This window comes from Wyeomyia smithii, chromosome 3 (assembly GCF_029784165.1).
Source record: "Wyeomyia smithii strain HCP4-BCI-WySm-NY-G18 chromosome 3, ASM2978416v1, whole genome shotgun sequence".
NCBI lineage: Eukaryota > Metazoa > Arthropoda > Insecta > Diptera > Culicidae > Wyeomyia > Wyeomyia smithii.
In genome coordinates this window covers 28,015,372-28,027,580 of record NC_073696.1, presented here as the reverse complement: position 1 = coordinate 28,027,580, position 12,209 = coordinate 28,015,372, and the positions used below count along the sequence as shown (strand labels likewise).

The following is a 12,209-nucleotide window of genomic DNA, read 5'->3' as shown; positions in this document are numbered from 1 at the left end:
TGGCCACGTTGAAAACACGCTTTCCATCACGAGAAAAAACTCTTTCTGATCTCTTTGACAACGCAAAACTCGTGAAAATCTAAGCAATCTATTTTTGCATATGCGGCAAATCTGGTCACAAGGTATTACACCTTTTTATATCCAAGTAAACAGTGAATTGAGCCTAGGACCAATCAATCAATCATAAATTTGAGGCTGGGATGCCACTTGTAATGGAGAAATATGTGTGAATAATGAGGCCAGAAGTGATCCTGGTAGCTGCATCATTACAAATGTAGCGAGTGAAGTCTCGCTTACGCATGCATTGCGACTTTTGGTTGTATGCAGAAACATATACCAGCGGAGAGCTGTCTTTAAGAGCCAGTTCGCGAGAGGTGCAACCGCATGTTGTTTTGATACTCTCCGATTGGGCAGAAATTTTCAGCGTTTGTTTGTCTATTCAAGGTAGGAAGTTTTGCAAAATTTCAATTTTTTTCATTGAGGTTAAGTGGGGTAAAACGGCCCTTGAAAATGATATGTCCAAAAACGTCCAAAATCTTGAAACCTAATAAAAAGCCAAGAAAAATTGTAGTTTCCAAAAGATGCATCTGGATATTATGCCAAATAAAAGCTCTGTAGTTGTTTTATATAATGCTAACTTCGGGTTCTGGACCTTTTCTGTAGAGAAAATAGCACCCCGAAAATCGCCAAGTGTTTTTCAAGAAAATTTTTGTTTTCGTTATGTAAATCTATTTGTCACTTTTGTCATCTTGCCCTTAAGTTCGTATTAACTTCGAGTAATGATCTGAAATTTTCAGTGAATCTATCAAGTCTAACCCAAGTTCTTGCAGTTTTGGTGCTTTTGACGGCTTTTTTCGAAAAAAAAATCTTTAAGGAACGTTTTACCCCAAATTGCGCATCTTCTGGTAAAGTAGGTAGTTCTGGTAAGGTACAGTGATAATCCAAATTTTCAATAACATCTATTAAGTCTAGCAGGAACTATAGTGATTTTGGTGATTTTGACGGTTTTTTGAAAAAAACCTTCTAGGGCCGTTTTACCCCATTTGGCACACTTGGCTTATACATGACATCAAAGCTCTTGAGTTGCTCTACAAAACGCCATATTCAGATATTTTTTCTAGCGATGTTGAAAAGAGTAGGATGACCCTGAAAATTGACAATTTTTAAAAGAAAATGCGTTTTTTCGTCAATTTACCTCTTTGCCATGTATTGTGACCATGCATTTTGAAGTACTTTTAGTGTAGAATAATATCACATATTTTTAGAAAAATCTATCAAGTCTAGCAGGAGTTATTGCGCTTTTTAGATTTTGGACGTTTTTGGACATATCATTTTCAAGGGCCGTTTTACCCCACTTAACCTCAATGAAAAAAACTGAAATTTTGCAGAACTTCCTACTTTGAATAGACAAACAAACGCTGAAAATTTCAAGCCAATCGGAAAGCATCAAAACAACGTCTCTCAGAAAGGCGGTTGCGGCTCTCGCGGACTGGCTCTTAATTTCATTACTTTTAGTTTTTTTTTCTTTCTTCGTCGAATGCACCGTCATAAGATACAAAAAGTATTGATATATTGCTCAAAAGCAGAGTAAACAGGATGAATTCGAACTCAAATGCAAGGTAGTTTTAAAATTTGCTTGCAAATCTATTGTCGACAGCTTGGCAACAACAAAAAGTTTCCCTTGGTTCTGGCAACAAAGACAGTTTCAATATACCGAGCCAATGAAAATCCAGCAAATGTTTGAAGCTAATTTCAATTTAACTATTTCTCCCAGGGGAGCTGCGTAGCCGCAAGGTTACAGAGTCCGCTTTGTCAAGCGAATGGTCGTGGGTTCGAATCTTTAGTAGACCAGGCCATTCGATGTCAAAACTGGACTTTAAGTGTGGGTTCATTCGGCAGACAGCAGACACCCCGGGCATATCTCACAATAGATCTACGATTCTGGTCGCAGTGAGGAAGTCCATACAGGAAAAAAAAACTATTTCTCCCGCATCCCGTCCCACAAAAAAATCATTTGAAATGGCTAAATTATTTTATGTTTAAATAAACAATTGTAGATTTTCGAAACGAATGGAAGTCAAATATCGCAAAGCGTCAGTGGCAAAAAAAAATCTGCATGAGTAGCAATTGAAATGTATTTTTGGTTGAGCAAAAACACAATATTCACGTTAACATAAGCCGAAAAACTTCAACGTTAAGGGAAAGATAAAACTTATTTTTGATTTCAGTCTAGCGAATTGAAAAAAAAAAGTTAAAAATAATTGAAGGGATTCAATAGGGTACATGTTGCAGACAATTGAATTGATAATACAGTCATACCTCGATATAAGGCAACTTAATTTTTATTTTCGTTGCATTATATCAAAACACAAATATTTTTACCGTTATGCATAGTTCTTGATGGCTACTCAAAGGTGCGCAAATTTTTATTTTTATTTCCCTTCACCTAACTGTATATATAAACCTGTCTTATGCCCCTTTAAAATAATTTTTGTAGACAAACATAACCAGTCACAAAACATTGAAAAAAAATGTCAATTTTGCCCCATTTTACGGTACTTATTGGTTTCAAAACTTACTAAAAACATTTTTCAGAACATTATGCACCCCAAGAATCATTGTTGTACTTCAATTTTAAGATAATTAAAAAATGTACGTTATATCGAGGTTGCCTTATATCGAGGTATGACTGTGAATATAGTATCATAAATTGGACCAATTCTATAAAAATATAAGTATTTTGCTTAAAACTTTTATATTTTTTTAGTTGATATCACTACTTGTTTCTTTGATGAGTCCAAATATGAATTTCGTCATTCAGTTAGTGCACCAGCACTTTACCAACACCAATTGGTTCAGCATAGGCCACCTGCTTCACGACTGGAACAACGGTCTTAACGACTTCCGGATGGTCCCATCCGTAGGCCCCTGCTCCGTAGCTTCCCCATGGCAGACCCCACGAGTTGACCTTCACCGATGGAACAAAGGTCTTAGCAAAGTTCTGATATCCCCAGTCAGCTCCATAAGTTCCCCATGGTTGAGCCCAGGAATTGACTTTATCGTAAGCACCATAATAACCATTCCATCCTTTGTTGTACAAACCGGTTGATGGCCAGGATGAGGTCCAGGATTTCGCGTATGGGTAGGCAGCCACTTGGTGGTCATTCCAGCCGTTCCAACCGTTCCAGCCATTGTTCCAGGAGTTCCATCCTGCTGAGTGTGATGGCCAGTATGATGATTGTACGTAGGATCCTTGAGTGGCAACCACCAGGGTAGCAACCAACAACGCAAAGAAAGTCTATTTTAAAAGAGAGACAAATTAAAATTGTTTCCAAATCGAATCGATTATTTTATCAAACCTTCATTTTAAAAATAGTTTGTAAGGTGTTGATGCCTTTGTGTTTGATGATGAACTGTGATTTTTACTGTTGAAGTTGGTCTATTTTATATCTGATGAAATTTTTGGTTGTGCTCGACGCTGATCAATTATACAACCAGCATTGATTATCACACATTCGCGACATGAGACGTTTTATTTCTGTTTTGATAGGTCTCATTTTCCGGTCAATTCAATTGTCGATCGCCGGTAGCGATCGCCAACTAAAAGAGAACACAAGAATGCAATTTCCGGAAGTGAAAAATCATTATAAAATTGTTTTATATTGATCGCGGAAAAAATGGCTTGAGAGTATAAAAACATCATCGAACCGTAGTAAAGTCACAGTTCAAATTTCGATTCCCAAGTTTGAGCAGCTTATCAAACCAATTAAAATAGTACGAAAAATGAAGGTAAATTCGTTTTAATCAACTATACGCACACACGAACTAAATTATAATTCTAATTTTTTACACAGATCACTTTTGCCATACTGATTGCCACTCTGGCCGTGGCCGTGCAGGGATCCTACGTACCAACCTCTTACTGGCCATCCCACTCTACTGGATGGAACTCCTGGAACAATGGCTGGAACGGTTGGAATGATCACCAAGTTGCTGCCTACCCGTACGCCAAAACGTGGGCCTCATCCTGGCCAGCAGCTGGTTTGTACAACAAGGGATGGAATGGTCACTATGGTGCCTACGATAAAGTCAATTCCTGGGCTCAACCATGGGGAACTTATGGAGCTGACTGGGGATATCAGAACTTTGCTAAGACCGTTGTTCCATCGGTGAAGGTTAACTCGTGGGGTCTGCCATGGGGAAGCTACGGAACTGGTGCCTACGGTTGGGATCATCCGGAAGTCGTAAAAACCGTTGTTCCACTCGCCAAGCAGGTCGCCTATGTTGCTCCAGCACATGTTGGTGTAGAGAAGGTTCTTGTTCAACCAAAATGGTAAATCGAAATTGTTGAAAATTTATGTTCAAAATAAATGACAATCGGCCAGGTTTTATATCGTTTATTATTTGTTTTAAATACGGAAAGAAAAGTTGACATTAATATCTTGAAGAATCTTTCTGAAAATTTTACAGTTCCTCCAGAACCCCTTTCAATGGGTCTTTGTAAATAGGAAAACTTCCCAGAACCTTCCTATTTTTGAATCAGGTTCGAAATATGACATCCGCAACCATCATGGAAATACCATTATCTCCTGCATTCCAGAACTTTCTAAATCACTTGTAAATAGTAAAAAAAAATCAGCAACTAAAACACATATCACGACCCAAAAGGATTTATTTAGAGATCGCTTAGAAATCTCGAATCTTTTGAATTTTGTATCATTTTTTTTTAAGCAGTAAACAATGACGGGCATGTGGAAGCCCTTTACACTGACTTCAGTAAAGTATTTGACCGAATCAACATACCATAATTACTCTTCTAGCTGCCAAAAAATGGAATTGGGGTCTCTAAGTTGGTGTCCAGTCAAATTCAACGCATCGCAAACAAGTCACCTTTGGAGTACCCCAGGGTTCACATTTGGGTTCACTTCTCTTTGTTGTGAATGTAAATGACATTTTTTTCATATTTAAACAAAACAAACATACTAATTTACGCAGATGACATGAAAATCTTCTTAGATATCAACAATTGAAGCGACACTGAAGAACTACGCACCATGCATACTCCTCTGCACTTCTAAAACTTTTTAACTCCTAGTGCCCAAGTTAAATTCTAGACGGGCTTCGGTACATTCACTATGAATCATTATAAACACTTTTTAAGTATTTATTCAAGCTTTTTAGAGGTTTGACTAGAGCCCGCCAAAAGTGGGCATTGGGCACTAGAGGGTTAACTAAATTATCTACAGCTAAATATCAATCAAATTCTAAATTATATACAACTAAAAATATTAATGAAATTCTATCCAATGTTAACCCATTCTCGGCGGGTGATGCCATATGGCATCACCGGAAATCTAAACTTTGATTGAAGCTCAACAAATATACTGGGATCTCTGAACGGAGAAACTATTCAATACGGTTAGAGAACAGTTCGATCTACAATATGCAATCCAGTTTGTGTCATTTGTTCATGTTGTTGCTGAGTAATACGAGTTTGAAGATAATTTTTCGAATTTTTTTGCGTTACATCATTAATGGATGCTCCTTTGAGGTACATCTCTTCGATTACACAAACGCCTGCTAGGATACCATTAAGATAGCAGCAATTTATGTAGAAGCGCTTTCGGTTGACAAAAGACCACGAAATGCCACGCACAGGGGTGAGGGAGTTAACGAAATGACCACGTGGTCTTTTTTCCTAACTTATAATTTATTGTTGCCACCAAGTCAAGAATGACGCTTTTTTATTTTAGAAGCATAGAATGTACTGAAAGTATAACAATAAAACCTAAATTAATCCACCTATCGGTCAGACCCAGCCTTTCTCATTCAAACTTATTATTTGTAAAAATAGATTTATATGAACGCTTCAATCCAATTAATGTGTATTCACTTTTTGGGTTCTAAAATAATGATGTTGTAATATAAGTATAAAATATGAAATTTGACGTAATGTAAATGCTCAATAAATAGCGAAATAAAAGTAATAATTCTTAATTTCGAACAATTTAATCATGAGCGATACCGGAAACATTCAAATGGTACGATAGCACATTTAAATTATATTGTGGCCACATATATTGATCAAAGCAGGTATAGTTTTAAATAGCCTTTGAATTTCTTTTCTTTCCATAACTTTTGAACCACATATCAAATTTTGATGAAGTTTGTTATTTGTAAGTTTGAAAGATGACTCGTTCGTATGACACAAATAAGTCGTGTAATCTTTGAGACAATAGAATTTCGTTGTTTTATTAACAATTTAATTCATAACGGTTGCTTAGTTCGATTATAATCAAATGAAATGGGAACGTATAAGGCAGCCAAACATTGAAACCACGTGTTAAATCATAATTCATCAGGTAACCCTTAACTAGCCTGTTCATCTGATAATACAATCGATCAAATCGGTTGTGTACCTTCTGAGATAATGAAGTTTCGTGATTTTCACAATTCAGTACATTACAGACGAAATTACAGTTCGATTATAGTAAAATTCAATAGTGTGTTATGATTCAGCTAGACCTTTCATTTGACACTTATTTCGTGAAAATCTGTTCAGCCATCTCTGAGAAAATTTATTTATTTATTTCGTCAAACCAAAGTAAACTACATATGCTTATAACTAACTTACATGCTATATGTTATTTATACTAGTGAAAGAGGAAAAAAAGAGTTTATATATAATTGAATAATGGTTTCTTTACTTGACGGATTATTACAATGAATGTATTCTAAAGTGAGTGAGTTTATGTATTCTTCGGAATATGTTTCTTTTCATAGCTAGATTTCACATTTTTAAACATAACAGGCAAAGTAATAGTCCGATTGCAAAAAAATCAATAGGGTCTTATGGGGTAACTAGACCTTTGCATATGACACTGATTCTCTGAGAAACATTAGTGAAATTAAACAGTCTCCAGAAGACGTTTCTTTTCATAACTTTTGAACCACATGTTCAATCTATATAAAATTCAAAAGTTAAGGGTTTTTAAAATAGCCCGTTCATTTGATACCAATTTTATTGAAATCGGTTGTGTGGTTTCTGAGATAATGATGTTTCGTGATTTTTACATTTTTAAACAAAACCTCTAAAATAAAAACTCAATTACAATGAAATTTAATAGGGTCTTATGGGGCAACTAGAACTTTCATTTGCATATAATTTCATTAAAATCGGTCCAGCCATCTCTGAGAAAAGTGAGTGAAAATAAAAATCTGCACATACACACACACACACACACACACACACACACACACACACACACACACACACACACACACACACATTTACATACACACACATACAGAAAATGCTCAGCTCGTCGAACTGAGTCGAGTGATATATGCCATTCGACCCTTTGGAGTACTTTCATATCTTCGGTTTTGCAAGTGATTGCTATACCTTTCTAGGAGAAAGGCAAAAAGTTAAAAAAATTATTAATTAGGAGTAAAATATTCGTGCTGAAGAATCAGCGATTAAAACAAATGACTTTGAATTTCGTACACTTCAATCACGAGCAATACCGGGAACGTACGAATAGCACAATACTAAATTTAAATTTTGTTGAGGCCATATGTTTTGATCAAAGCAGTTACAGTTTTAAATAGTCTTTGAATTTCGTTTGTTTTCATAACTTTTGAACCACATATCAAGTTGCTATGAAATTTCTTACTTGTGAGTTTGAGAGACAACCTGTTCAAATGACACTAGATATGTTCAAATAAGTCGTGTGATCTTCGAGATAATAGACTTCCGTTGTTTTTATAATTTAATACATAACGGTTGAAATAAAAATACGATTATAGTCAAATAAAATGGGAACCTATAGGAAAGCCAAACTTTTCATTTGACACTAAGATTGTTGAATGTAGTCCAGCCATTTTTGGGAAAACGAGTGAATTTGAAAAGTCACCGGAACATGTTTCTTTTCACAACTTTTGAACCACATGTTTAATCACTATAAAATTCATCAATTAACTTTTAACTAGCCCGTTCATTTGATATCAATATTGTTCAAATCGGTTGTGTACTTTCTGAGATAATGAAGTTTCGTGATTTTCACATTCTGGTACTTTACTGACGAAGTTACAGTCCTATTACATTGAAATTCAATGGGGTGTTATGAGGCAGCTAGACCTTTCATTTGACACTAATTTCGTGGAAATCGGTTCAGCCATCTCTGAGAAAAGTGAGTGTGTTTGAGTAGTCTTCGGAATATGTTCCTTTTCATAGCTGGATTTCACATTTTTAAACATAACAGGCAAAGTAATAGTCCGATTGCAAAACAAATCAATAAGGTCTTATGGGGCAAGTAGACCTTCTATTTGACACTGATTTTATGAAAATCGGTTCAGCCATCGCTGAGAAACATGAGTGAGATTAAACACTCTCCAGAACACGTTTGTCTAAATAACTTCTGAACCGCACGTTCAATCTTCATGAAACTCAAAAGTTAAGGGTTTTTAAAGTATTTCGTTCATTTAAAACCAATTTTGTTAAAATCGGTTTAGTAGTTTCTGAGATAATGATGTTTCGTGATTTTCACATTTTTAAACATAACCTCTAAACTAAAATTCCGATTGCAATGAAATTCAATAGGGTCTTATGGGGCAACTAAACCTCTCATTTGCAATTAATTTCATGAAGATCGGTCCAGCCATCTCTAAGAAAATCGTGTGAGATTGGGAGAGCACACACACACACACATACGCACACACACACATACAGAAAATGCTCAGCTCGTCAAACTAAGTCGATTAATATACGGGATTCGACACTTTGGAGCACTTTTATACCTTTGGTTTTTCCAGTGATTGCTATACCTTTCTAGGAGAAAGGCAAAAATGTAAAAAATTTAAGCGAATTTTTAGCACTTGACATATGAAAAAACCACGTGGTTAAAGTCAAACCTAAATTAATCCACCTAGCGGTGAGACCCAACCTTTCTCCTTCGAACTTATAATTTGTTAAAATAGATTTACTCCAACACTTAAAAAATACACCATGATTATTTCTGCTGGATTTGTTATTCATTCTAAACAACAAATTTTTGGTAGCCAACAGCACAACTATACCGAACATTTGAAATTTAACATATCACCGGCTTCGTGCAACACTGGCACTGGCGCTAGCGTGCGATATTGTTTATTAAATGTTGTTCCTTATACATTAATTTGAATGATCTTATCAATGAAATTAAAATTCTTTAACGCAGTTGATACTACTGATCGTTTCTGAGAGGCATCCAATGAATGGCCAAATACCAATCAATGTGGGTTCTTGAAACCTGGATTATACCCAGTGGTCAGAACTCGACCTAAAACCCAATTTTCAATCCAGATGACCACTTCTGGTTGCCTGATAATCATAAAATCATAAAATCCATCATAAAATTGCCGAACTGCCTAATCTGGTTATTTCTATGGCGAAGATGGCGACAGTTTCCGATCAACAGCCTAAAGTGACAAATATCATCCAATACGATTTGAAGAAGCGGTATGATATCCTGAGGCCAGAAATCATCTTCAGACGCCATTTTAAATTTCTAGACAGTAGCTTCCGGTTTCTACTAGTCTAAAAGGGACAAACATAACCCAATGTGAGCTTTTCAGTACCCGGGATCAACCTCAGATCACCAGGAATCAACTTCACACTTTATTTTGAAATCCGAATTTGCGACACCTGTTTTCTTTAAATAAGTCGTGTAATCTTTGAAAGAAGAGGTTTTTAATATTTTTACAATTGAACACATAATGGATAAAATAAAAGTCCGATTACACTGGTCAACACATTATAGCTTTTCCTGTGATTTTTCTTCTTTCTAGGGCAATTATTGTGAGCTTTAGAGCAGCATATTTTTACAATTTTGTCAACCAGTGTTATAATCAAATTAAATGGGTGCCAATAAAGCAACTAAACCTTCAATTCAAAACTAAGATTGTTGAAATCAGTCATGTCATCTTTGGTAAAACGAGTGAATTTAAAATTTTTTTCTGAACACGTTTCTTTTCGTAGACAAAACAGGAAAAAGTCACCACTCTGGCCGGTCTTCCACTACTTTCCTGGCGGATTATTATTGTAGTTTTGCAGTATTATTGTAGTATTGCAGGAAATGATACACATTAGATTTTTGCTTTCAAAATTGTTTACCGTGAGTTTTTTGTCAAAATTCTTGTGCGTTTATATTGAACTGTACAATGCGCCGTTCAACACATTTTTGCCTTTCTCCTAGAAAGGTATAGCAATCACTGGAAAAACCGAAGGTATAAAAGTGGTCCCAATGGCCGAATGTCATACACCACTCGACTTATTTCGACGAACTGAGCATTTTCTGTATGTATGTATGTATGTGTGTATGTGTGTGTGTGTGTGTGTGTGTGTGTGTGTATGTGCAACTTTTTTTTCTCACTCACTTTTCTCAGAGATGGCTGGACCAATTTTCATAAAATTAATTGCAAATGAAAGGTCTAGTTGCGCCATAGGTTGCTATTGAATTTCATTGTAATTGGATTTTTAGTTTAGAGGTTATGTATCAAAATGTGAAAATCACGAAACATCAATATCTCAGAAACCACACAACCGATTTCAATAAAACTAATTTCAAATGATTGGGCTGTCTTCAGAACCCTTAACTTTTGAATTTCGTTATGATTGAACATATGGTTCAAAAGTTATGTAAAGAAAAGATATCCTGAGGTTGTTTAAACTCACTCACTTTCTCAGTGATGGCTGAACCGATTTTCACAAAATTAGTGTCAAATGAAAGGTCTAGTTGCCCCATAGGTTCCTATTGAATTTCATTGCAATCGGATTGTAACTTTTTCCGTTGTTCATAAAAATGTGAAATCACATAATGCAAGTAAACATATTGACTTTCTCCTAACGATCACTGGCTAATTAAAAGGTAGAAAAATGATTGAAATGGCCGAATGTCATATACTACTCAACTCAGTTCGACAAATCGAGCATTTTCTGCATATATGCATGTATAGGTGTATATGTTTGTGTGTGAGTGTGTACGTGTGTATGTGCACCTTTCTTTCGCACTCACTTTTCTCAGAGATGGTCTGACCGATTCTTTTTATCTTGGTGTCAAATGAGGGGTCTATTTGCCGCTTAGGTTGCTATTGAATTTCATTGTAATCAAACTTTTAATTTTGGCGCTGCGTCAGAATGTGAAAAACGCTCTTATATCTCAGAAGCTATGAACGAAATTGAATTCAAATAAATGGGCTTTCAAACCCTTGAACAACGAATTTCATAATGTTTAAACATGTGGTATGAAAGTTATAGAATGAAACGAAAAACGCAGACTGTTTAAAACTATAGCTACGATCAAAATATGTGGCCTCAACATCATTTAAATTTAATATTGTACTATTTTAATGTTTGCGGCCTTGCTCGGGATTGAAGTTGAAATTAAAAGTCATTTCTATCATTTCACTTTTTGCCCTTCTCCTAGGAAGGTATAGCAATCACTGCAAAAACTAAAGGTATAAAAGTGCTCAAAAGGGCCGAATGTCGTATACCACTCGACTCAGTTCGACGAGCTGAGCATTTTCTGCATGTGTGTGTGTAACGCTCTCCCAATCTCACTCGGTTTTCTCAGAGATGGCTGAACCGATTCTCATAAAATCAGTGTCATATGGAAAGTCTTGTTGCCCCATAAGACCTTAATAATTTTTTTTTGCGAATGGATTATTACTTTTCCTGTTATGTTTAAAAATGTGAAATCCAGCTATGAAAAGAAACATATTCTGATAACTACTTGGGCTCACTCACTTTTCTCAGTGATGATTGACCCGATTTCCACAGAATTAGTATCAAATGAAAGGTCTAGCTGCCTCATAACACCCTATTGAATTTTGCTGTAATCGGACTGTAACTTCGTCTGTAATGCATCGAAATGTGAAAATCACTAAACTTCATTATCTCAGAAACTACACAACAGATTTGAACAATATTGATATAGAATGAACGGGATAGTTAAGGGTTAACTGATGAATTATGATTTAACACGTGGTTTCAATGTTTGGCTGCCCTATACGTTCCCATTTCATTCGATTATAATCGAACTAAGCAACCGTTATGTATTAAATTGTTCATAAAACAACTAAAGTCTATTTCTCAAAGATTACATGACTTATTTGAACATAACTAGTGTCATACGAACGAGTCATCTCTCAAACTTACAAATAACAAACTT

The 12,209-nt window shown here is 35.6% G+C and overlaps 2 protein-coding genes across 2 annotated transcripts; one reads left to right on the top strand and one right to left on the bottom strand.

Annotated features, from left to right (window-relative positions):
- Positions 1-2,247: 2,247 nt before the first annotated feature.
- On the bottom strand, positions 2,248-3,402 carry LOC129732070 (uncharacterized). Its single transcript, XM_055692564.1, has 2 exons — positions 3,360-3,402; positions 2,248-3,298 (listed from the first exon to the last, which is right to left on the bottom strand). The coding sequence occupies exons 1-2, from the start codon at positions 3,363-3,365 to the stop codon at positions 2,822-2,824; spliced, it is 483 nt and encodes a 160-aa protein (XP_055548539.1). The 5' UTR covers positions 3,366-3,402; the 3' UTR covers positions 2,248-2,821.
- A 333-nt stretch (positions 3,403-3,735) lies between these two features.
- LOC129732421 (uncharacterized) lies at positions 3,736-4,379 on the top strand. Its single transcript, XM_055693308.1, has 2 exons — positions 3,736-3,789; positions 3,855-4,379. Exons 1-2 carry the CDS (start codon positions 3,784-3,786, stop codon positions 4,335-4,337), a joined length of 489 nt encoding a protein of 162 aa, XP_055549283.1. The 5' UTR covers positions 3,736-3,783; the 3' UTR covers positions 4,338-4,379.
- The last annotated feature ends 7,830 nt before the right edge of the window (positions 4,380-12,209 follow it).